Source organism: Hylobates moloch, unplaced genomic scaffold, assembly GCF_009828535.3.
Source record: "Hylobates moloch isolate HMO894 unplaced genomic scaffold, HMol_V3 SCAFFOLD_5, whole genome shotgun sequence".
Taxonomy (NCBI): Eukaryota; Metazoa; Chordata; class Mammalia; order Primates; family Hylobatidae; genus Hylobates; species Hylobates moloch.
The window spans coordinates 133,578,785-133,605,507 of record NW_026652280.1 but is presented as its reverse complement, the minus strand read 5'-3'; the positions used below and the strand labels follow the sequence as shown (position 1 = coordinate 133,605,507).

The 26,723-nt window shown below is 43.4% G+C and overlaps 1 protein-coding gene, 1 non-coding gene and 1 pseudogene across 3 annotated transcripts in view; all 3 read right to left on the bottom strand.

Moving 5' to 3' along the window:
- The window catches only part of DIPK1A (divergent protein kinase domain 1A), a 124,519-nt gene extending 112,660 nt beyond the window's left edge, over nt 1–11,859 (bottom strand). For both annotated transcript variants that reach the window (XM_032155347.2, XM_032155346.2), the window contains exon 1: nt 11,735–11,859. In XM_032155347.2, coding sequence (XP_032011238.1) covers nt 11,735–11,788 — 54 coding nt within the window. In that variant the 5' untranslated portion in view covers nt 11,789–11,859. The remainder of the gene's footprint in view (nt 1–11,734) is intronic.
- An 8,103-nt stretch (nt 11,860–19,962) lies between these two features.
- On the bottom strand, nt 19,963–20,065 carry LOC116469985 (U6 spliceosomal RNA). Its single transcript, XR_004248432.1, has one exon. It is a non-coding gene; the product is annotated as a U6 spliceosomal RNA (small nuclear RNA).
- A 5,060-nt stretch (nt 20,066–25,125) lies between these two features.
- On the bottom strand, nt 25,126–26,387 carry LOC116469764 (mitochondrial carrier homolog 1-like; annotated as a pseudogene).
- Between the last annotated feature and the right edge of the window lie 336 nt (nt 26,388–26,723).

Below are 26,723 nucleotides of genomic sequence, written 5' to 3'. Positions count from 1 at the left end.
TTTGACATTCTTCTTACCCACTTCTCTACCCTCCCACTCCCACCCCCAAAATTAGAACTTCACCTTCCTCCAGGAAGTATTTGGGGAACTTAAAAAACTTAATAAAGTTAATATACTTTCCAAAAAAAGTATACAATAAATAAAATTTCAAATAATTCTCTCTTTTTTTTCGAGATGGAGTTTCGCTCTTGTTGCCCAGGCTGGAGTGCAATGGCACGATCTCAGCTCACTGCAACCTCCACCTCCCAGGTTTAAGCAATTCTCCTGCCTCAGCTTTCCGAGTAGCTGGGATTACAAGCACCCATCACCACACCCAGCTAATTTTTTTGTATTTTTAGTAGAGATAGGGTTTCACCGTGTTGGCCAGGTTGGTCTCGAACTTCTGACCTCAGGTGATCTACCTGCCTCGGCCTCCCAAAGTGCTGGGATTACAAGCGTGAGCCACAGCGCCCGCAATAATTTCTTTCAGTACTCTAATTAAGCATCTTATGCATCTCCCAGGATGTGTACAGTTTTCTTTAGAGATATAGCTATAGAAGTTAGAGGCATAGTAACCAGGAAATCCAAAAATATAAATAGTTAAAGAGAGGCTACCGTTAGGGAATAAAGCTAGGGGCAGGATGAAGTGGAAGGAGAAACATAGTTTGTATCATAAGCTCATCTATACTATTTGACTTGCTGTGTACACATTCTTTCAGATAAGGAATTAGTTTATCTAATCAGTTCTATAAAACTCTGTATCTTTACAAGTATGAATGCTAATTCATTTCATTCAACAAATATTTTTTCATCATCTGATCTGCCCTAGCCACAAAAGACAGAGAAAACTAACATTTTAGCTCTCAAAGAGATCACAGTCTGGGATGGAAGAAGGATATGGAAACCACTGACAACATTTCAGTCTTCTAAGTGCTTAAGAGAAGAGCATGCCAGGTATCATGCACTCGCAGTTTGGGTCACAGAAGAGGTATACCAAAACTGTGGAGTATTAAGGAGGGATTACTGAAAGGTCACTTCCTCTTTGAGTTGAGACTTAAAGGACAAGAAAAAAGACAATAAACCAGAAGAATGGGTATGGAGAACAAATGGGGAAAGGACATTCTAAGGCAAAGAGGAAAGGTTGGGTAGACACGTTGACACATGAGAGAGCATGTTGTCTGGGAAACGAAGTTTTTCAGGATTGATAGAGCAAATGGTGTATGAGCTGGTAGTGGCAGGAATGTAACAACAATATAGGAAGGGGCAAGAAATGAAGAGCGGTGCTCAGAACTCTGCATAGACTCCTAAAGGCAATGGGAAGCCACTGAAGGATTTCACAAGCAGGAAGGGAAACCTGAACAAATTACTTTGGAAGCAATATGGAGGATAGATCTGAAAGGGTTAGACTGGGCTATTACAATGGGCCTAATTAGACAAAAGGAGGATGTGAATTACAGTAACAGCAGAAGAATGAAGATGAGATGATGCATTCAAAAGTTATTTGGGAGGTGGCAGGATAGCTTTCTTGAGCCTCGGACGACACTGCAGTGAGCTATGATTGTGCCACTGCACTCCAGTCTAGGAAACAGAGGGAGACCCTGTCTCAAAAAAACAAACAAAAAAGAATAGTGTTTATGGTAAAAACAAGTATTTCCAAATGTAATTGTTAACGGCTATTTTCATTTTCCTTCCTTTAATAAATATCCAAGACTCCTTTCATAGTTATTGCCAGAAGGATTAATATAATCATAGCTCTTATAAAAATCTCTTCTTTGGTACCACCTTTAAACCTAATACTAATAGGAAAGAAATAAAATATTTTAAGAAATAATTACTTTTTTTTACTATTAGAATTCAATTATATCTTCCTGTGGAGGCAGAATTCTATAGATATCCACCAACATTTCCACCCTCTGGTTATTTCAAATACTAATCCAAGTACTGCTATGAAGGAGGGACTTTGCAAGTGGAACTAAGGTTACTAATCAGATGACTTTAAAATAGCGATTATCCTGGATTATCTGAGTGGATCCAACGTAATCATATGAGCTCTTAAAAGCAGAAGAGGAAGGCAGAGGAGTTAGTGAGATGAGGCAGAAGAGGGAGGCAGAGAGATGTGAAACAAAGGACTCCACCCATAGTTGCTGGCTTTGAAGATGGAGAAAGGGAACCATGAACCATGAAATGCAGGTGGCCTCTACAGGCTGAGAACAATCCCCAGCCAGCAGCCAGCAAGGAAATGGAGACTCAGTCCTGCAACCACATGTAACTGAATTCTGACAACCGGAAAGAATCTGGAAGCCGAATCATTCCCAAAACTCTAGAAAGAAACTCAGCCCTGGTGACACTGATTTCAACCTTGTGAAACTTGGAGCAGAGAAACAGCTGAGTCACACTGTGCCCTGACTTCTAAGTTAACAAAACTCTGAGATCAGGGTACAAACAAATGGGCGTTGTTTTAAGCCACTAAATTTGTGGTAATTCGTTACAGGAGCACTGGAAAACTAATACTCTTTCTTTAATCACTGACTTCAAATATGCCCTGTCAAATCTCATTTTTCTATTAAGAGATGTAACTTTGAACAGAGTTCATACATTTCCAGTCATACTCAATTACTATAAAACTCAGTCTAATTTACTTTCCCCAAACTTATTTTGAAAATGTTTAAACCTACAGAAAATTTAAAAGACTAATACAATGAATACTCTTATACCCTATACCTACCTATATTTATCAACTGCTAACATTGTTCTAATTTCTTTGCCTTTTCACTCTTCCTAAATGTATGTGAATACTCCCCCATCCCCCACCCTCTCCTTCTCTGTATCAGGCATTCTAAACTGTGATGATTTTGCCCCCCAGAGGACACCTTATCATCAGGAAAATGAAATTAAAACTACAATGAACTACCAACTCACACCCATGAGAATGGCCACTCTTTAAAAAAAAAAACACACACACAAATGTCTGGAGACATATCTGATAGTCACTACTGGGGGAATGCTACCGACATCTAATGGGTAGAGCCCACGGATGCTGCTAAACATCCTGCAACACAAAGTCCCACACAATTATCCAGCCCAAAATATCAATAATGCTGAGATTAAGAAACCCTGCTTTCTGTATATGTGTATACAAACATTTTTTTCCTGAACTATTTGTAAGTAAATTACAGACATTATGATACCTTTTACCCTAAAGGCTTTAGTTTCGGCTAGGCATAGTGGCTCATGCCTGTAATGCCAGGACTTTGGGAGGCCAAAGTGGGCCGACTGCTTGAGCCCAGGAGTTCGAGACCAGCCTGGGCAACATGGTGAAAACCCGGTCTCTACAAAAAGTATAAAAACTAGCCAGGTGTGGTGGCACATGCCTGTGGTCCCGGCTATTTGGGAGGCTGAGGTGGGAGATCGCTTGAGCCCGGAAGGCTAGGTTGTAGTGAACCATTGAGCCATGATGACGCCACTGCACTCCAGCCTGGGCAACAGAGCAAGACCTTGCCTGAAAAAAACACTACAGCTTGTATTTTCTAAAAACCAGAACACTATCCCATACAGCACAATTTAACATTGATACAATACTACTATCCAATATATAGTCCATTTTCAAATTTCCCCATAATCTAAAAAAAATCCTTTATGGCTTTTTAAAAAAAAAATACAGGATCCAATGAAGGTACATAGGATGGCAGCCTGATCAACATTCTAGATTTAAAATAAATAAGGAGCCCCAATTTTCAAGCAATGGGGCACAGGGAGTAAAACTTGCGGCACTAGCACTAAGATCTAATAATAGTCTATGACTCTGATACTATGCTACATCTGAAATGGATGTACTAATTCAGAAGCTTGTTAATACATTAAAATCTCTCTTGGAAGAATATCTTCAAACATGTTTACCCTGTTCTTAAGAAAGGGGAACTCTGTTCACAATAACACATAACCTTGTTGAATAAATATCAGTCTGAAACAACAAATCAAGAAGGAACTTTCTCCAAAGAAGATATACAAATGGCCAAAAAGCATATGAAAAGATGTTCAACACCACTAATCATGAGGAAAGTGAATAAAAACTAAAACAAGGTATCAGCTCACACCCATGAGAACGGTCACTCTTAAAAAAAAAAAAGAAAAGAAGTGCTGATGGGGATGTGGAAAAATTGAAACCCTTGTGTATTGTTGGTGGGAATGTAAAAGGGTAAAGCCACTTTGGAAAACAGTATGAAGGTTGCTAAAAAAATTAAAAATAGAATTACCATGTGATCCAACAATCCCACTTCTGGATATACAAAAAAATTGAAAGCAAGATCTCAAAGAGATATTTGCACTCCCATGTTCATTGTAGTGCAATTCACAATAGCCAAGAGGTAGAGGCAACCTAAATGTTCATCGACTGATGAATGGATAAAGGAAATGTGGAATATACATACAATGGAATACTATTCACCTTTAAAAAAGAAGGAAATCCTGTCATAATCTACATGGGTGACATTATATTAAGTGAAATAAGGCAGTCACAAAAAGACAAATGCTGTGTGATTCCACTTATATGAAGTGTAAAGCAGTCTAATGGAAACAGAAAGCAGAATGTGGTCACTAAGGGTCAGGGGCAGCAGGAAATGAGGAGTCATTGAATGGGTAGAGTTTCGACTTTGTAGGATGAAGAAGTTCTAGAGATCTGCTACACAGATCTTTGTTGCTGCACAAAGTGCATAAAATAGTTAATACTACTATACTATATGCTTAAAAATGGTTAAGACAGCAAATTTTATGTGCTTTTGACCATAATTTAAAAAAACAAAAAATGAAACAGAAAAAAATAACCACCATTCCATGATCACACCTAAGAAAGATAACTATTTAATTTCATTAAATGCCCAGTCAACAACAAAAAAGGAATTACTTATTTTCAAAGATAAATTCATTTACTAATATTTTGGTTTATTAAAACATGCACATTGTAATATCCTGGTTTTCTAAACTCACATACTTCATAGATTAAAAGGTTTTAAAGGAAAATTATTTGCAAATTATTTGAACATCTAGAAATGAATACAGCCAGACATAGTAGCCTCATACATATAATCCTAGCACTTTGGAAGTCCAAGGTGGGAAGGTCCACTTGAACCCAGGAGTTTGAGACCAGCCTGGGCAACAGAGCAAGACCCTGTCTCACAAAAAAAAAAAAAAAAAAAGAAAGAAAGAAAAGAAATGGATATGTTAAAAATATTAACACTTTACCTTTTCTTTCTTTCTTTCTTTCTTTTTTTTTTTTGAGACAGAGTCTCACTCTGTCACCCAGGCTGGAGCGCAGTGGCTTGGTCTTGGCTCACTGCAACCTCCAACTCCCGAGTTCAAGCTCTCCCGCCTCAGCCTCCCAAGTAGCTGGGACTACAGGCACATGCCACCATACCCGGCTATTTTTGGTACTTTTAGTAGAGACAGGGTTTCGCCACATTGGCCAGACTGGTCTCAAACTCCTGACCTCAAGTGATCCACCTGCCTCAGCCTCTCAAAGTGCTGGGATTACAGGCGTGAGCCTCCGTGCCCAGCCGACAACAACTTACCTCCTCAGTCAGACAATGTAAAATGATGGTATTTAACAGGATGACATAGTATTGCTTTTAGAAACAACTTTTCAAAATAAAAACATTAAAATGGACCTAACTGCTACAAAAAAACTTGTATGGAGAATACAAAATAATACTATAATCCATCAAGATGAAAAACTGGGGCACTCCACAAAAAAACCTGCACACAGATGTTTATGTAGTAGCCTTATTCATAATTGCCAAATACTGGAAGCAACTAATATGCCCTTCAGTAAGTGAATGGATAAACTGTGGTACACCCAGACAACAAAATATTATTCGGCATTAAAAAGAAATGAGCTATTAAGCCATGAAAAGCCATAGAGGAGACGTAAATGCATATTACTAAGTGAACGAAGCCTATTTGAAAAGGCTACCTAATACATGATTCCAACTAGATGACATTTTAGAAAAAGGCAAAACTCTGGAGACAATAAAGACCAGTGGCTGTTCGGGGCTCAGTGGGGACAGAAGGATGAATAAGCAGAGCACAGATTTTTAAGGCAGTGAAACTACACTTTATACTATAATGACGGATACATGTCATTATGCATTTATCCAAACACACTGAATGTACAACACAAAGAATGAACTCTAATGTAAAACTATGGACTTTGGGTGACAATATGTCAGTGTAAGTTCATTAACAGTAAAACGTGCCATTATGTGGGGGATGTTAAAAATAGGGGAGGGGGCTGGGCGCGGTGGCTCACGCCTGTAATCCCAACACTTTGGGAGTCCAAGGCAGGCAGATCACGAGGTCAGGAGATCGAGACCATTGTGGCTAATACATTGAAGCCCCATCTCTACTAAAAACACAAAAAATTAGCCAGGAGTGGTGGTGGGCACCTGTAGTCCCAGCTACTTGGGAGGCTGAGGCAGGAGAATGGCATGAGCCTGGGAGGCAAAGCTTGCGGTGAGCTGAGATTGCACCACTGCACTACAGCCTGGGTGACAGAGCGAGACTCTGTCTCGAAAAAGAAAGAAAAAGGAAAAAAAAAATGAAAATAGGGGAGGGGCCAGGCACAGTGGTTAATTCCTATAATTCCAGCACTTTGGGAGGCCAAGGCAGGAGGATCACTTGAGCCCAAGAATTCAAGACCAGCCTGGGCAATGCAGTGGGGCCACTGTCTCTTAAAAAAAATTTTTTTAATTAGCTGGACTTAGTGGGATGTGCCTGTAGCTACTCAGGAGGCTGAGGCAGTAGGATCACTTGAGTATGGGAGGTAGAGGCTGCAGTGAGCCATGATTGTGTCACTGAACTCCAGCCTGGGTGACAGAGGGAGATTCTGTATCAAGAAGAGAAAAGAAAAGAAGAAAAGGGGAAAAAAAAGAAAAGAAAAGGAGGGAGGCTATTCATGTGTCAGGACAAGGGGTATATGGGAAATCTCTCTGCATTCCTCTCAATTTTGCTGTGAACTTAAAATGGCTCTAAAAACTTTTAAGTCTTTAACTTAAAAAAAAAAAAAATCCGAGGCACTGAGAAGACTACAATGAAGAAACACTTTTACTGTATGGTCCAGTCCGAGAGAAATGTGGTAAGGATGCAATCTGCCTGAGAATTCACCATTTCTTTGAGCTTCTAACAAAGGTTCAAAAGCAACTAATGGTAATATCAAGTGGCTCTCTGTACACATACCAGTCTCAGAAAGCTAATCATAGTTCTGGAGATTAAATTTCAGGCAAAGGCAAAAGCTAATCTCTGAACAGCAGGTCTAATAAAGTTAATGAGAACTATACAAACTACAGATCTTCTCCCTCTACTGTCTTTGGAGGATAGAGAACAACCATAGGCTCTAATTACCCTTAGATTTAAAATAATCCTGGAGACTGAAAATGGGCAAAAAGCCATATTACTCTTACTACAGTATTTGGCAACATTACTACTATTACCAGTTAATCTGTATCAGTAACCCTGTCTGGCACTAAATCTCACAAAATATCCACATTAACTCATAAGGAACCAAACCATCCACAGCAGTCATGTTTGAAAAATTGTACTAATATGAGCCAAAGTGCCGGGTATCAGAAATGTTAAACAAGTGCAAACACCCTAGCTAGAACATGCCATCTACCTATTCACTCATAACAACCCTACTGAACACATACTGAAATTGCTAGGGCAGTCGTTTTCAAGAGGATACTTCTAAAACTTTAAGCCCTTTACAAGCAAAACGGCTTGAAAACCTTCAAAGGACCCAAGTATATGGGACTTCAAATTCCATTAGAACTGCACCAACTTTTCATATGCAACAGAACACATAGGCAGAATGATTGGAATGGAAAACGTGTATAATCTAAGTACAGAGAATTATGCTGAATTGTCTTAACTTTCATTCTCTCAGGACTTAACGACAGTGAGAAGGAAGAAGGTATTTTAAACCAAAACCAACAAATTACAGGGTTGCTATGTTATCAGCTTCACTCAGACTATGAGCAAACCCTAAACAAAGTAGATCCTAGTTTGTAGAAAACACACTGCTAAAAACAGACAAATGCAGGTGTCATTTTGGGTTATCACACCCAAGCAGGCCACAAGTAGTATGCACCATAATGGCACATGGAAGAAAATACTGCCTAAAAATGGTTTAAGCAGTTAATACACCCACAGTTTCTGATCTCAGAGGCAGGATTCTACTCTGTTAAATGTGCTGCATCATTTAGCCAGTCCAGGAAGTGTTATTTCCCAAGTAATGTTTCAACAAAATATCTGGAAAACATGGAACTGTAAATTAGCTTGCTTGCTCTGGGCAAGATGCCTTGCCATGAGAAGCTTGTTGCTCAGGTAAACGTCTGTTGGCCCTTCCAGGCAGGTCACAAGTCCTTCTAGCCCACCGAGAGGCTGCACAGACTAACAGTGTGCCTGCCCAGCTCCCCTGGAAGAAGTGCTCCCTGCAACAAAAAGCTGACCTTGGTGGAATCTGCAGCAAAAGGCAGAGAGAAGAAGGACGACTTTCATGAGATAAACTCGGTTCATTTATTTTTCTTTTTTAACGTTTTATGGAGATATACTAATAATTCACATATCCTACAATTTATTCATTTAAAGTATAAAGTTCAGTAGGTTTTAGTATACTCACATACTTGGGCAACCATCACCACTATCAATTTTAGAACATTTCCGTCCCCCTCAAGAACACTTTGTATCCATTAGTTACTCCCCATTTCCCCCCAGGCAACCACTAATCTATTTTTTTGTCTTTATAGATTTGCCCATTCTGGACATCTCATATGAATGAAATAATAGGTGATCTTTGTGACTGGTTTCATATATTTAATGTTTTTAAGGTTCATCCATGTTACAGTGTGTATCAGAACTTCATTTCAGTTTATTGCTGAGTATTCTGTTGTACACATATACCACACAAGTTCTTTTCTTCACAGGCAGTAGAATCTCCTCTGCTATACAAGCAAAGCTATAAACAGTGATTAGGTGCCTGCATTAGCTCATGAATGTCTATTATGGCTGAAAATATATCATTAATTGTGTAATGCCACAATTTTCCAAAAGCGTTACCAAATGCCACAGTGATGTCTGGATTAATAAAAATACTGAGAATGAAGTTCCTTTACAAGTAAGCTGACTGCTTAAAAGTTTTCTCCTGTACACTGCAGAAAAAAGGGAACTTACAGCTCCTAAGGCCTGAACACCTCAGGACATAACTGGTCTTTGACCCCATCCAGTTAAAGACAAACAGCAAAACTGCAAGTATACAAAGCTGGTCTCTGCAACCTTTCTCTCCTCTTCCTGGCCCTCCATCTCTTCCCTCTATCTGTGAAATAAATCCAAACTTTAAAATACTTTGGTTCAGCCAGGCTTGATGGCTCATGCCTGTAATTCCATCACTTTGGGAGTTCAAGGCAGGAGGAGTGCTTGAGCCCAGGAGTTTGAGACTAGTCTGGGCAACACGGCGAAACCCCGTGTCTACAAAAATTACAAAAATTAGCTGGGCATGGTGGTGTGCGCCTGCAGTCCCAGCTTCTCAGGAGGCTGAGGTGAAAGGATTACCTGAGCCTGTAAAGTCCAGGCTGCAGCGAGCCCAGATGGCACCACTGCACTCCAGCCTGGGCAACAGAAGGAGACCCGTCTTTAAATAAATAAATACATGAATAAATAAATAAATAAATAAGTTTGGTTGGAAGAGGGAGTGGGGGAGGTGAAATGAAATAAAATACTGATGAGGGTGGCTGATGGGCATATAAGAGTTCATTACTGTTTTCTGTTTTCTGAACGTATAGAAATTTCCATAGTAAAACACTTTTTTTTTTTTTTTTTGAGACGGAGTCACGCTCTGTCGCCCACGCTGGAGTGCAGTGGCACAATCACGGCTCACCACAAGCTCCGCTTCCCAGGTTCGCCCATTCTCCTGCCTCAGCCTCCCGAGTAGCTGGGACTACAGGCGCCCGCCACCATGCCCGGCTAATTTTTTGTATTTTTAGTAGAGACGGGGTTTCACCATGTTAGCCAGGATGGTCTCGATCGATCTCCTGACCTCGTGATCCGCCCGCCTCGGCCTCCCAAAGTGCATGAGCCACTGCGCCTGGCCTGTTTTTTTTTCTTTTTTTTAAGAGGCAAGGTCTCACTCTGTTGCCCAGGCTGGAGTGCAGTGGCGTGATCTCAGCTCACTGCAATCTCCGCCCCCGGGCTCAATCCATACTCCCACTTCAGCCTCCCAGAGTAGCCGGGACCACAGGCGCCCACCCAACTTTTTTTTTTTGTATTTTTAGTAGAGACGGGGTTTCACAATGTTGCCCAGGCTGGTCTCAAACTCCAGAGCTCAAGGAATCAGCCCTCCTCGGCCTCCCAAGTGCCGGGATTACAGATGTGAGCCACTGCGCCTGGCCGGTAAGCTTTTTTTTAAACTCACATAAAAGATTACACAGAGGTACCTGGCCTGGGTTGAATTCTAGAAGGGGTTGTGAGAATGTTACTCAAGGGCACAATTACTATTGGTGGTGCTTGCTACAAAGACTCAGTTTTATTCGTACACGCTTAACATCATGGCTTGTCAAATCATGCTTCCAATTTGCAGTACATCACTCATTTCAGGGTAATGACTTACACATACAATTTTCAAACAAAAATGTAAGATTTACTTGCCTCATGATGGTTACCTTCTCAACTTTTTTCATAATTTATAAAAGCACCAGCTGACCCCAAATCATCTACCTTTAGGTCTTTTAATGTAAGCGGTAAAGGAAAACTGTCCTCTGAATGCAGCATTGGCTAACACTGCTGACCCACGCAAGGCATTGATTTGTAGTTGTTTTTCCATCGGAGTGATGGATTTGCGCTCAGCTACTCGCGGTGTCTACTAGGTCCCCCTGGTGACCAAACAGTACACTTAGGCAGTAGTAGGGTTCCAAGGCACAGACTGGCAGCGGAACAGAGGGTGGAACGGGAAATCATGAAAAATTAACACGCGAACAGTACACACGACATGACTGAGAATTACGTTTGCATTGCTAGGGTATTTGAGATCCGCAGACCAGCCACTAGCCCCTTTCCTTTAAAAAGCAAACACCCATCCGCCTGGTTCAGGCTTATCGATCTCCACCTCCCATTTAAATCTTGGGTGTGATGGAAAGACCCAACCAAGGGGCTCGGCACGAGGCATACGCTGCTTTTTGGGGTCTGGGGAAACACTGGTGTGACAAATTGTCATAATTTTCTAAGATACGGAGGAATGCTACACCACCTTTCCTACCATCGACTTAAGACCCAAGACACTGAGTCAAGGGCAGCCGACCTGCGGGGGCCCACGGGGGAGGGGGGGAAAGCCCCGAAAACACCAGGGAGAAGGCGGCCCGTCGAGCTCCGCCTGGAGGGGCGCAGGGCCGCCGGCACTGCCCGGAGCGCGGGGTCGTACCCAGGTCACGTCTCGGGGCTCTCAGGATGCGAGGGCGAACCCGGGCGGGACGACCCGGGCCCTGGAGCCCGGCTGGCCGCGGCGCGGGAGCCGCGAAGGCCGCGGTGGGGGGCGTCGGCAGCGCCGCTGAGGGGGCTGGGGAGGGCGCGCCGCCAGGTGCCGGACGGCAGGGGGCAACGGGGTTCGGGCCGGCGCAGACCCAGGGAGGGAGGAGGGGAGCGGGCGAGTCCCGCGCGGCGCGGCAGGGCACACGGCCGGGTGCTCCCGCAGCGGGTGGCTGGGCGGCCGCCGGCCTACCTGGAGGTAATAGGGTTTCCTTAGCCAGGCCCCCGGACAGAGACTCCTCGCCATGGTAATCACACATCGCCCCGCCGCGCTGCAGTCAGAGGCGGACCCGAGCGCTGGCGGCCGGGCTCCCCGCCTCCCCCCGCCTCCCCGCCCCCTGCCCGGTCGGGCCCGCCCACTCCTCCGCCCCCGCCGCGGCGCGCGCCGCGCTCCCCTCGGCCCGGCTGCAGTGACGGCGGCGAGAGGCCAGAGGCCCGGCTTCCTGCCCTGTTCGCCCGGCCGCCGCGGCTGTCAGAGAGGCTGCTGCCGACTCCGCCATAAAGGGGAGTCGCACCTCGCCTCCGCCGACACAAATCGACTGCGCCTGGAGCTTAAAGGGGAGGCGCGCGGAGGCGGGAGGGGGCGCCGCGGGAGCTGGGGTGTAGCACACTCCGCGCGAATTGGGGCGTGCGCCTGGCGGGCTGATGCGGCGACCCCCGGACCGCGCTGGCCTTGCAGTCTGCTCCGGCTTCCGGCTCCCCGCGCTGCGCCCAGCTGCGCGTCCCACCACCCGCCCCGGCAGCACCGACGCTTCCCATGGACTCTTCTCCTGGAGTCAAGACGTGTCTGGACGGGTTGTTTCGAAATTCAAGGGAAGCTTGGGGCTCCTTCCCTGGGGACTGGCTCGTCCTCGCTCGCCCTTGGTGGCGGTCGGGGGAAGGGGGCGTCTGCCGCAGCTGGAGACGCAGACCGGGGCATCCCCCCAGGACTGGGCTCAGCGTCGAACGCGGACAGGGCGCCCCGCTGCTGAACTCGGTGCCCCCCTTACCACGCTCCAGTTCGCTTCTAACGGCCTACAACTTTTTTTAAAAATGTACTTTTAAAAAATTCCGACTTTTTTGGTTTATATTGTTTTTAAGACAGCTTCAGAGTTTTCCTAGCCCCACCCAGGAACACTGATTTCAAAAGAAAACAAAAACAAAAACACCGAATTAAATACAGTCCTGAAGGCAGGGAGCCTGGCACGTGGCCTGCTGCTCGGTTAAGGCTACATAACACAGGGTGTGGTGTCTTTCTTTTGACAATGAGTTCCAAATAAGGGAAAAAAGAGCCACCCTAGTGGGAGAACAGCTGTTGATCCAAGTGACTTGTAATGAAAGAAGCAGCTTTTTGTTTTTGTTGTTGTTGTTTTGGCTGCTTTTTACCGCACCTACCACGTTTAAGCGTGATGCTAACAAAGTTTTGGTGGCCCGTTAGAGCTCATTCCGTCCTGTTGCTCTGAGAAGTGGTTTTCCCAGAAGAAAACCATTACTCATTCTCACTTGGTTTTTACATAAGCCTTGTTCAGGTGCCTTGTTCTGAAGAGATACCTTCATGTCTGTCCCTTCCTTCAACCCACACACAGACACAGGTTTTAAACCTAGGTGATTTTTGTTGTGGTGGTGGTTCTTTCTGTTTTTGAGAGGGATCTTACCATGTTGCCTAGGCTGGACTCAAACTCCTGGGCTGAAACCATCCTCCCATGTAGCTGGAACTACAGCTACTTGGTCTTATTTTATTGCTTGCAGATAAACCAATTTTTCATTGATTTTGTTTGGGTTAAGAGACGGTAATTTCTGAGTAAGATAAGGATGAATCCTAGAGGTTTCATTCCTTCGTTTAATAAAGATTTATGAGTACCCAGGCACTATTCAAGTTGTTTGGGTTACATAAACAAAACAGACAAAAATCCTTGCGCTTGTGGATGTGAGAGAGAGGGGCAATAAATAATAAATGTAATCAATAAAATCAAATTGGATAAGAATGCTAATAAAGGTTAAGGGGAAAACACCAAGAGAGATGGGGAAGACTACAAGTAGAGGAAGTTTGAGTCAAAAAAGGAGTTCAGTTTTGGAGAAGTTCCGTTTTAAGGTATCTATTAGATATTGAAGTGGAGATCTTGATTAGGCAGTTGTATGTATGAATGAGTCTAGGATTAAGGAGCGTGGTCCAAGCTAGAGGTTTATGAGAGATATCAGCATTTAGATAGCGTTTAAAGCCATGAGACTGCCTAAGATCACCGAGGAAGTGAGTGTAAATAAAAGACGACTGAGGATGGAGCTCTGAGGACCAATGCAGCTTTAAGGCAGGGTAGCGGATGAGCCAGCCAAGGAGACTGAAAGGGAGCAGCCAGTGAAGTGGGAGACCCGAGTGAGGTGCCCTGAAGTCGAGTGAAGCTCGTGGATCTAGGAGGAGGGAGTGCTCCTCTGCGAGTGAGCACTGAGAATTGACTGTTGGATTTAGTGACGTGGAGGCCATTGATAACCCTTCAGTGGAGCAAGAGAGGAAAAACTTGATTGGAGTGGGTTTAAGAAAAAAATGAGAGGAGGGAAACTGGAGATGGCTAATACAAACAATTCTTTTGAGAAGTTCTCTTACAAAGGGGAGCCCAAATCTGGGACAGTAACTGGTGGTAGAAGCAGAGTCAAAAGAAGATTGAAAAAAAATGGGGAGAGGCCGAGCACAGGAGGTGAAGGCTGCGGTGAGCTATGATCGCATCAATGCACTCCATCCTGGGTGACAGAGTGAGACCCTGTTTCTTTAAAAAAAAAAAAAAAAGAAAGAAAGAAAAGAGAGAAAGTGGTGGAGGGAGAAATATTGTTTTTAATGGGAATAATCTGGAAGAAAAGGGAAAATTCATGTAGAAACAAGAAGTGAGAAGTGCTGGAGTGGTGTCCTTGAGAGGGAAAAAGCGTTTGAAAACTAACACACAAGTGGAAGGATCATCTGTAGATAGGAGTACAGACTGTTCATCTATGGAAACAGGCAGGCAGGTGGGTAGGCATGGTAAATAGGAATCTTTGGAAGTTCTCTTCTGATAGCTTCAATTTTCTTAGAGATGTAGAAAGAAATGCTATCAGCTGGGAAGAGGTGGGAAAGATTATGTGAAAAGGGAAAAGAAGGTGTGAAATGTCATCTAGGAGAATGAGAAGACAATGGACCAGAAAATAATTGTGTGCTTGTTGAGTGTCATGTAGGGCCCACTTCAGTTTATGGTCATGAATTTAAGTGAGACAAGTTAGTATGAGTGTGCTTCTTTCTCCAGCAATAATTAGCTCCTGGGAAGCAGGTCCAGAGTAGGCTGAGAATTCTGTTTAATCACATTTTACTAAAGGAATAAGAGCAAGGAGAGGAGAGCAAGGAAGTTGAGGATATAAGCAAGGGCATGATTATGATTCACCATGGAACTTAAGATGATTAAAGAGGGAAGAGTGGATATGGAGAGGTTAAGGACAGTGAAAAGGTGGTAGGATCAATGAATTGCAAGTCCTTCTGGGGTTGAGGGGTTGTAGGAGTCTAGGGAAAAGAGAGAATGATCTGGAAAGATAGGAGAGGAGGTATGTAATAGTCTGAGGCTGGGCATAGTGTCTCATGTCGGTAAACCCAGTACTTTGGGAGGCTGGGACGGGAGGATCATTTGAGGCCGGGAGCGCAAAACCAGCCTGAGCAACGTAGCAAGATCCTATTCCTACGGAAAATTTAAAAATTAGCCAAGCATGGCTAAAAACCCCAAAAAACTGTCACACAACTCTTAAGTGTGATGTGCACCTGTAGTCCCAGCTACTCCAGAGGCTGAAGTGGGAGGATCCCTTGAGACCAGGAGGTGGAGGTTGCAACAAGCCATGATTGTGCCATATATTCCAACCTGGGCAACAGAGTGAGACACTGTCTCTAAATGTATATCTACATTGCAAGTCTGACTCAATTTTGTATATGTGCTGACAGCTTTGAAGCCCTGCCACTCCTGTTTCCTCTGTGCAAACATAAGAAAGCCTAGATGCCTTTGATGCCAGCAGGAAGTTCAAACCGTGCAAGACCCAGCCCATGTGAGAGAGCCCTCACCGTGGTCCTACCCCTTAATCACCATGACATCCTAAGATAGTCTCCTTTCTTTGCTCTCTTAAGCCGTTTTTGAACCAGTTTGGGAGCCTGCCTTGCTCTCCCCAGAAAGCTGCAGTATGTGAATAAACCTTTTCACACCCTCTTGGTGCAAGTGTAGCATCATCAGTCTCAACATCCAAATTAAATTTTAGGTGGAGGAGCCCATCTTGCTTCTGCAGGGTGACCACAACAATGTGGTAATTTTAGTGGGATCCATGAAATTGAGACTATGGAGGAGTGATTAAACCTAGGGTGGGATGCGACCATGGCAGTGAATGGCTAAGGGATGTGGAGGCAGGATCATTGGAAGAGAGTCAAGGACAGACTGTCATACAGATTATATGCATGTGTATTAAGAACAGTAAGACTTAGGACAGGGGAGGTGCTGGGGAAAATGTCAGTAGCAAAAGCTAAAGTCCTTGATAGGACAGTGATCTGTGAGTGAGTAGGTGAGGAATGAGGAAGGTGAGTGACAACATCAGGGGGCATGAGTTTTAAAAAAGATAATGGGCAGGGGGAGGAATTAGAGAGGAGGGAGGAAGAATAGCTTAAAAGAAGCATGGAAGAGCCCTCTCCTACCTCCCACTCCAGTGGTATGAGGGCGCTGGGAAGGCTGCAGGGACAACAGCATCCACAGGGATGAGCCAGGTTGGCGTTAGGACAAGAAGGTGCAGGAGATACTTAGAGAAGTGTTTGAGGATATAGAGGATTTTGCTGATGATAGACAGAGGGCACAGTGGAAAAGCCTCAGAAACTAGGGAGACTTGAGAAGAGTTCAGAATAGGTGATGTGAAGAGCCTTGAGAGGGTCAGGTGAGGGAAGTGAGGGAGGCATGGTGGTCTGGGGTTTCTCACGGTAAAGGATGTAAACAAGGATACCAAGGACAAAATTTGAACCAAATGAGAAGAAATGGTTATTCGAGTTTCCTTTTAGAGTCACCCAGGACTAAATGAAATTAATGTTTTATTTGAATGGTGAAAAGTAGTTTAGAAGATTTTCATTTCAAACTTGAGTTGCTTCCCTTGTCTTCACATGCCCCAGGACCCTGGCCCTCCAGGGCCCATGCTGAGGACCTTGCACCCAGGTGGGTACAGTGAGCCCTTGTACCACTGGACTTGCAGTTTGGCTATAAATCCACTTGGATGAGTCCCAAGATGGATCCAAGCAGGTTGGCCTTGGCAAATTTAGGCCAGATCCTTTCTGCCTCTGGTCTGATGTTTTCCTGAACTCTCACTGCAGAGGCCTGGCCATCCTTTATGTCACATACTGGACCTACTTTACAAACATCCAAATGTACTTGTGCTGGTGCCTGTTCTTATGGCACTTGAAAATTTAGGTTTTTCTAAGTAAAAGCTAGCTAATCCAAAACTAATTCATATGGTTGTGTTCAGAGGTGCTAATTTGTGGCCTCTTAGTCATCATATGTAATGTAACTTTGGCCTTCCAGAGACAAAGAAATTACTCCAGTGGGTTCCAATACAGGAAAATCAAGATCAGTGGTCTTTGAACTTTCTTGTTTGCACATTCTTAAAAAGAATTTTGAAAAAGATATGAATTCTCTGATGTTTTATATCAACATCCAAAATTTTTATCATAAAATTAAACAATTGGAAGTAATTTTCAGTTTTGTATTGTAAGTATTGGCATTTAAAAATAAAACTGTGGCTGGGCGCAGTGGCTCACGCCTGTAATCCCAGCACTTTGGGAGGCCGAGGCAGGTGGATCACGAGGTCAGGAGTTCAAGACCAGCCTGGTCAAGATGGTGAAACCCCGTCTCTACTAAAAAATACAAAAATTAGCCAGGCGTGGTGGCGGGTGCCTGTAATCCCAGCTACTTGGGAGGCTGAGGCAGAGAATTGCTTGAAATCGGGAGGCAGAGGTTGCAGTGAGCTGAGATCACACCACTGCGCTCCAGCCTGGGTGACAGAGCGAGACTCCACCTAAAAAAAAACAAACAAAAAAACCAAACAAAAAACTGTCACACAACTCTTAAGTGTATCCAGTGGAATATATATAAATACCATTCACCTTGATACTATTTAAAGAGTATCATCCTTTAAGTTACAAGATTATTTATTTAGCTATCAGAAATATAACATTGTTCCCTTTTCTTCTTCTTGAACTTTTATAATTCTGCTTCCGTCATACAATGTTATAGTTTTTTATTTTTATGCTTTCTAATTTATTTATTTATTTAATCTTGCTCTGTCACCTAGGCTGGAGTGCTGTGGCATGATCATAGCTTACCATAATCTAGAACTCCTGGGCTCGAGCAACCCTCCCATATGAGCTCCCTAGTAACTGGGACTACAGATACATGGTACGGTGCCCAGTCTCTATTTTTAACCTATCATACTTCTCTGTATGATAGGTAATTTTAAAAATGTGATTTTAATGTTTTTATTTTTATTTTTAAATTTATTGTAATTTTTGAATATGTAATATTTTCATCTGGTTCAAAAATAAAAACTAAATTAAAAGTAGTCATTGAGAAATTTTACTGTCCCTTGTCCTACCCCTCATAGGTAATCACTTTTATTAATTTTAAATTTATCCTTCCAGTGCCAATTTTTTTATATAAATAAAAGCAAAATTGAATATATATTTTTAAAATTTAATATATATTTGTTTCATTCCCCCTTTCTTACCTAAAAAAAGTTGCTTTATTACATTTTTTTAAAACTGCAGAATGGAAACCTATTAGTTAGACTAATGAAAATGTACTAATTAGACCAACATCAAATCACACTCCTGATAAGAATCTTTCCCTTCTCTTTTGCCTTGACAGTAAGGTTAGATCACAGAACTCAACTGACATTCTTCAAGGACATTTCGGAAACCTGTGGTGTTTTCAGTGCTTTGAATTCAATACCAATGAGAGCACAGGTTGCTAATGGCAGCCCTGGGCAGATTGTGTTTTGTTTCTTCCAATATTTACAAATTGGGACATTTTACATAAACATCTAGATTTTCGGCTCTTGAAAATTAGATCAGCCAACCAAGCCTCTCACACACACCAATGGTGGGCTGCTGTGACCTCTGTGTGGCACTTGTCCTGCGATTTGCTATAGTCCCGCTCACTTTCTAGTTTTCTTGCTTCAGCCCTCAGCATTTATTTCCCATCTGGTCCCTGTAGGCATTTGACTTAGTGACCTCTGAGTTAAAATCATAGCAGTGACTTGGGAAAGTACACTTAAAGAGGAGCTTCTTTGAAGCTTCAGAATGGGAAGCAAGAAAGGAGCAAGTGAAAATAGAGAAAGATTAGGCTCTGGATTAATGATTCCATTAAAAACTCATGTTTTACCTGAAATTCCTCAGATAACAGGACAAGTGAATTCTTTCCATATACTGTGTAGTCTGTATTCACCTTCTCAGGCCACTAGATGGTGCAGGGTATTGGTAAACCAAGGTGGTGACTGAATTTGCACCCCAGGAAAAATGAAATCTATTGTGATTGAATCATGAGAACATAGACTGAAATGAGAGACAGAGCTCTTTTTTATCTTCTATGAAAAGGCACATTGGACATTGGAATTTAAAAATACAGTGGTTCCCTAATTTTCTACTAACACTACCACCAAATATTAAGAATCTATTGTGTCCAAAATTTTATAAAATGCTGTTCAGAGTATGGAACACAAGAAACTTATAAAATAGGGCAGGTATTTTGTGTGTCTGCTCTTAATATAGAATACAGTGCTTTTAAAAAAAGAGGAAGAATGATAAGAATTTGAAGGGAAATTATAATTTATTGTTATTTCCTTAACACTTGGCCTAGAGAAGGTAATCCATAAACATTTCTTAAGAGAATAAAAGAATGAATGAATAAATGAGACTTCCAAGAAGATAAGAAGTATAAAACTAAAATAGGTTTTAAAAAGAGCTTTTACCTTGAAAGCAGCATTCAAAATCTGAAACAGTCATGAGTGACAATCTTTATTTTGTTCTTTATTCTTATCAGTACATTCCCTGAAGAAGTGCTGGGTTTTTTTGGAATAGTTCTTCAAGAAAATGAAACACCTATAATAATTTGGTGCTAAGATTTTGTCTGACTTAAGGCATAACACTTTAATTCTGGATCTTGAAATTCCTCCTAATGAAAATGTTGCACTAAAAGACTTATATTGAGAATTCACAGTGACTGCAGCAATAATGTCAGAAATGAACATCTTATGAGACCTATCACATGGAAGTTACTGAAGGAGTCACCTTATTGTGGTGGGTTATAGACTTCAGGAGAATATAAACTTGTCCTGAGACCATCTGATGACATTTTCAGTCTCTGGCAATAGTCTCTGGGATTTTGTATAAACTCCTCAATGTCATAATATACAGATTTCTAAAATATGGAATGTTTCACGAATTTGGATGTCATCCTTGTGCAGAAGCCATGATACTCTTCTCTATATGGTTCCATTTTTAGTATATGAGCTGTCAAAGCCAGCATGACAATGTCATAATATTAAAATAGTATTTCACAATAGGGTTTCCCTACTCTCTTACTTTTGTGTATGAGAATATGCCATGTTCGGCCGGGCACGGTGGCTCACGCTTGTAATCCCAGCACTTTGGGAGGCCGAGGCGGGCGGATCACGAGGTCAGGAGATCGAGACCACGGTGAAACCCCGTCTCTACTAAAAAATAGAAAAAATTAGCCGGGCGTGGTGGTGGGCGCCTGTAGTCCCAGCTACTCGAGAGGCTGAGGCAGGAGAATGGCGTGAACCTGGGAGGCGGAGCTTGCAGTGAGCCAAGATTGCGTCACTGCATTCCAGCCTGGGCAACAGAGCGAGACTCCATCTCAAAAAAAAAAAAAAAAAAAAAAAAGAATATGCCATGTTCTCCACAGAAGAGGAAAATCAGGTAGAAACATAATGCAGCAAGAGATGACCTGGTGGCACTACCAGAGCACTGTTTACTGGGTGATTTCTAGTGCTTTTTTCCTTCCGATGAGTAACCCTAAGCACTCCCCAATTTTCCTGAGCACAAGAATAACCATCCAAGTCCAGGAAACATTTGATTCTCTCAGATGAAGTAAAGATTCTTAGAGAACCTAGATGTTTCCTTGCTGATCACCCCCAGTAAAATCCAGTTAGAACCAACAAGTTCAGAAAATGTAATAAGGATTCCAAACTTCTTGTAGAGCATATTCTTCATCTTTTCCTGAGTTTTTCCTGCTTTTCAATGTTTCTTTGTTGCATTAGAGTGGTTAGGAGCTCTACAAGAACCACTGAAAACAGATAGGCTCTCTTTGTTTAGTTCTGCCACTTTTTAGCTGTATGACCTTGGGCCAGCTATTTAAAATCTCTATGCCTCAGTTTCATCTTCAGCAACAAGAGGATTCAATGAGGTTATGTGTTATAAAGTGCTCAGCACGATGCTTAGCACAGAGTAGGCACTGGACTCATGTAGAAGTCTGAAAAAGATGTCTAAAATGTCCTGCTATAAGGCCGTATATGATTACTTTTTTTTTTTTTTGAGACAGAGTCTTGCTCTGTTGCCCAGGCTGGGATGCAGGGGCTCTATCTCGGCTCACTTCTACCTCTGCCTCCTGGGTTCAAGCAGTTCTCGCGTCTCAGCCTCTTGAGTAGCTGGGATTACAGGCGCCCACCACCATGCCCCGCTAATTTTTTTGTATTTTTAGTAGAGACAAGGTTTCACTATGCTGGCCAGGCTGGTCTCAAACTCCGGACCTCAGGTGATTCGCTTCCCTCTGCCTCCCAAAGTGCTGGGATTAAAGGTATGAGCCGCTACGCCCAGCCTGATTACTCTTGTTATTGAACAAATCAATGGAGAGCCAGCATCTTCAACAAACCTTCTCAAAAAGCTTTAGGTAAAAATTTATTTTTGAATTATAGGGAAATGAGCTTTTCCACACAAATTAATTTTCTTAGTAAACAACACTAGTCCTTTTAAGGCACCAACCCTTGTAAAACTGTTGACCATTGTTACATTAATAGAGATCTTTTTGAACTATGACACCCATGTGTCTGTTTTATGAAACTCTGTAATGAATATAATCTAACTATTTATTGATGCTGTAGGATTATACAATACAGAATCACATATCTGACATCTCGGAGTGGGCCGAGCATGGCCTGCTAATACCAGAGAGGAGAAGAGAACCAGCATTGAACACATCCGCTGGGATGGACTGGAACTTGGTGAGGCTGATAGGGCCAACAGGTGTTCCAAATAGTTCCAGGTATCAGGCTATAGTTCGTGAAAGCAGTTGTCAGTGTTGGATTAAGCAGCAGCTGGATAGAGTCAAGCTGACACAGAATAAAGTACTTCAGAGGGAGAGACTCTGAAATTCAGGCCAGCACGTTGGAGGTGGTAACTGGGAAGTCCGTTCAAAGACTGTCAGGGTCTATAGCCACCACCTGTATGAAGGCAAAATTTAATTTCCAGTTGCCTGCACAGCACAGTTATCTCTAGTTATAAGAATAAGGACTCACAGAAAGAGCCCAAGGTCACAGAGTATGTGGCTGGAGTTGGTTAAAAATCTTTCTCAGGTGGGGAAGGGTTGGGTAACTTGCCCAAGGTCATGCTGTGAAGGTGCACGCCCAGAATTCTATCACAGGTGAACTCCCTATCTGTTTCTGCTACTTAGCTCTATTCATTTTAAAATAAAACAAACGTTTTACTATTTTGGCAAACATAGAAATGACTGGATTTGTTTTTCTGATTCTAAGGAAAATTCCAACTATACAACTCTAGAGTCACATAATTCATTTTTGAAGGGACAAGAGTGAGTTACATATTTATCTATAAGAAAAATATGTTGTTGTTATAGAACTGATTACTATAGGGGTACCTTAAGAATTTTCTGTCTTAAATTCCTACAACCTAAAATTAAACCATTCGAAAGGAGCCAGTGAATCGCTATGAAAATAGCACAGTTCAATTAGATTTAAATTAAACACTGGTTTCAAATTTGGGATACTAAAAATAAATTATTATAACTGTGAATTTTAAATTATTCTACCTATTAAAAAACCTAAATTCATATATTCAAAATTTGTTAATGAGCTAAAAACTTTTAGTTCAAAGGAACTACATTTTCATGATTTGAAAAACAGAACTTTTGTTCTTCCTCATCCTCGGACTCTCAAAAAAAAACCACAGAATATTATTAAGAAACAATGATCAGGCCAGGCGTGGTGGCTCATGCCTGTAAACCCAGCACTTTGGGAGGCCAAGGTGGGTGGATGATGAGGTCAGGAGTTCAAGACCAGTCTGGCCAAGATGGTGAAACCCCATCTCTACTAAAAATACAAAAAAAATTAGCCAGGCACAGTGGCAGGCACCTGTAATCCCAGCTACTCCGGAGGCTGAGGCAGGAGAATCGCTCGAACCCGAGACGGCAGAGGTTGCAGTGAGCTGAGATCACACTACTGCACTCCAGCCTGGGTGACAGAGTGAGACACTGTCTCAAAAAAAAAAAAAAAAAAAAAAGAAGCAATGATCTATCAGGTTATTTTAAATTATTCTTAGATGAGTACTATTTTGTTACTTAAATTACCAACAATAAAAGGATTTCTATTTGAATTCAGGTATTTTTCACCTTATATTCTCCATTATTGCCTTCCTGAGATTCAGTTCTAAAGAAGACTAAACTTGCCTCCACTCTAATCCTGCATTTCCTCTTTCCGAAAAGGCATTTCCTCTTGATTACTCCACTTCAAGCTCTAAATATATGTCAGTTCTGGGACTGTGAATGATGATGGTGCTTTGCAAAAACAGGTTAAAAAATATCAAATAGGTGAAGGAAGCTGCAAGTAGGGTCTTGGCCAGGCAATGGGCCAGCAAGATGGAAAAACAGGAGTCGAGTAAGACCCAAGAACCAAAGGGCAGGACAAATTAATGACCTAGAAGCCAAAGCCAGGCAGAATTTAAGAGTATGCCAGAAACTAGGCATGCAGATAGCAATAAAAGAGATCAGAAATCCCAAAGGAGAATGCTTTAGGAAACCAGGCATGCCAAAAGTCAGGCAGGGTTAGGGACCCAGTGAGTAAAAGGGGTGGTCAGGAGGTAAGAGCACAGCCTCAGCAAGAGGTAGGGGCAGCAGAAGTCAAGCACCCGTGCAAAGAAGCCTCCAAGGAGACCTTGAGTCTCAGGCCAAACAGTGTCCTGCCTGGGACTGTCAGAAGTAGAAAAAGATACCTAGTTGCCCAGGGAATATGAATTTGGACCGACCAGGCAGGTCTTTCCTTTTCCTACTGTTAACAAATGATTTGGCTCCATGACTAGATAGTTGGCGAATTTTCTTCACTTTTGGATGCTTTTATCCTGACACTCTCTGCTGCTCTCTTCCTAGGTAATGTAGAGTTCTTAATCGGTACCCACAGATGCTGCACTGATTCAACTTGGCAAGAGACTTAGAGCGTCTCAGGACAAGTTGGAAACTGAAAATAGATTCTGCCCATTGACTCAGCAGGATTGGGGGGTTGCCTCTTAATAATCGCACACCAGGTTAGAACTTGTCATGTCTAAGATGTCCTATTCCAGTGTGGTCTCATTTTGTTCCAAAGGTGGTTTTCTTTTTTAAAAACAGAAGTATTGACAGTTGGTCCCATGTTATATTTTTCCTCTTTACAGACTCTAACAAAGTTCTACAGATATGAAAGTCTGGTGACATTTCCCTTCTCTTTATAAAGTATGGATTTCACAGAACCCACTCCCTGTCAAGGCCATCTGGGGAAGTAGAATCTTTTATCTCTCTAGGCAAAAGGGTTTATCTGTTTTACTTCCTTCTTTTAAGCTGAGGACCTTCTGAGGTAGTTTCTTTAATAAGTAAATTACTTTCTTCCCCTGTCTTACCTGACTGTGTTGATAGCAGAAGTGAGGGCATTTCCTTAGAAGATAAGATTTCTTTTTTCTTTTTTTCCAAATCACCAATACATTTATTTGCGGGAGATGAGGTCAAATCTTACCATGAACTTTAAAACTGGGTAGGACTAGAGACACTGATCTGCCCAACCTCTGGGTATTCACAACTGCACAGGTAACCAGATCCTGTACACAAGCCATCACCATTAAACAGATGAGCATTAGATGAGGAGGACACATTCTGAGTAGTTGTATGATTTCCCATTCAGAGGCAGGTGCTGTCCTCATATCAGAAAAGTAGTGTTGAGAAAAACACAGGCAGAGCCTGGCCATTTGCCTCCTAGCATAGGCCTAGACATGATGGTGGCCATGTGCCAGGGGACCACACCCTATGTACAAAGCAGGAGAATGATGCTCCCAGCTGAGCTGCAGGATGGGCGCTGGGCTGACTGGAGGGATAGACGGGGTGGGGTCTGACGCCATTAGCCTTTCCCCATCCAACCTGGACCCCCATAAGCCACTCTCTGGCCCTCTGCAAAAGACAGACTCAGCAAATCTGCAAAGTATGGGGATTCTGCCAACTCCCCACCTCGCCTCACCTTCCCTAGGTCTGACAGGTGACCCAATCCACTGAGTGCAGCCCACCCCCGCTCAACCCCACATCTGGACAGACACATGGCAAATATGGAACTGAAGCCCTGCTGGGCTGGAGCACATCTGGTTGTTGTTGGGTTGGAGTCATCTTGCAGGTGTCCCAAGGTGGTCAGGCCTAACCCACGGTGGCCAGGTTGAGACCGTGTTTTTTAGATGATTCAGGTTACTCCAGGGTGAAGCATGATCCTGATGACACCCGGCGGAAAAGCAGGCTGGAGCCTCGGAAGAGCTGGCCCTGCACACTCAGGTACTTCCAGCAGCGAATCCAGGATTTGAACACCGGGGAGTAAGGGGGGGAGCCCAGCTTGCAGCCCGCAGTTGTTCACAGCCATGAGGTCGCCAACTAGCAGGAAGGGGTAGGTCAGCATGCTCACTGCAGTGCCATCACGAACTTGGTATAGCTCCGGATGGCCAGGGCCTGGCTGAACTGGGAACCTGGATTCTGGTCGTTTCCCAGCCCCCCTGGGGTGTCACTCACGCTGGTCATCCACCAGGTAGGCATTGATGAAGTGGGCCAGCAGGTTACAGCCCCACAAGAAAACCACATCGCCCGGGAGGTGAGGGATTAATCCAACAAAGAATCCCAGCAGCCCTTCCTCTTTGAAAATCTTCCCAATGGAGCTCAGCACACCACTGTACTTGGCCTCCCGTCCCACAAACTGGATCGTGCAGCGCATTGAGATGACATGCAGGGGGTGGGCCAACATGCGGGACACACACTGCATCATCATCTCATAGGAGGTCTCCTTCACAACTTTCTTCAGGGAAGTCTTCATATCATCCTTGTTGGAAACCTGCTCAATCTCATCTGGAGGGAAAACCTTCTTCATGCTACCCCGAGTCACAGTAGACATCAGCCGGGGACTCAGGCCTCGGAACAGCCCTATCTTACCATCCACTTGCACGATGTACTTGGCGTAGGTGAAGAGGCTCGGCAGATAGAGGACCTTCCTCCCCAGCACATTGGTCCCAAGGGTGGGGGGCATCGGCTCATGACCCACCTGGATGAGCAGCTTCACGTAGAGAAGGGGATGGCTGAGCGCCGTCACGCCGGCGCCCAGTGCCACGAAAACAGCCTCCGTGGTCGGGACGTTGTCCCCAGACCCCCTGACCCGCCGTCCATCCTGCAGGCCAAGGGCTGAGCCGCAGGCCGAGGGTGGCGAGGATGTGAGCGGTGCGCGGGGGGTGGATCGCGAGCTCGAGCCTCCACCCCCGCCGCTGCTCCGCCGTGAGCTCTGGCTCCAGCTCCAGCTCCCGCCATCCCCGCGGCACCGCCGCGAGCCCAGGGCCGGTACGATTTCTTTTACATTGGGTTCATGAATGAGGATTGGTGGGTCTGGTCCCCACCTCCCCACCATGGGGCTGAAATGAAGAGCTGAAGGTCTCATAGGCAATTCTGGGCCACATTCAGTCTTGTTGAGATCTCTTTGGTGTGATTTGTATGAATTTGGATCAGACCACCTGAATTTGAATCCCAGTTATATGATTTTCTGGCTATATGACTTTGAATAAGTTATATACCTAATTTCTCTGGCTTTAGTTTTCTCATTTCCATAATAGAAAAAAATAATATATCCCAACCTTGTTGTGCAGATTAAACAAAATAATATATCTGAAA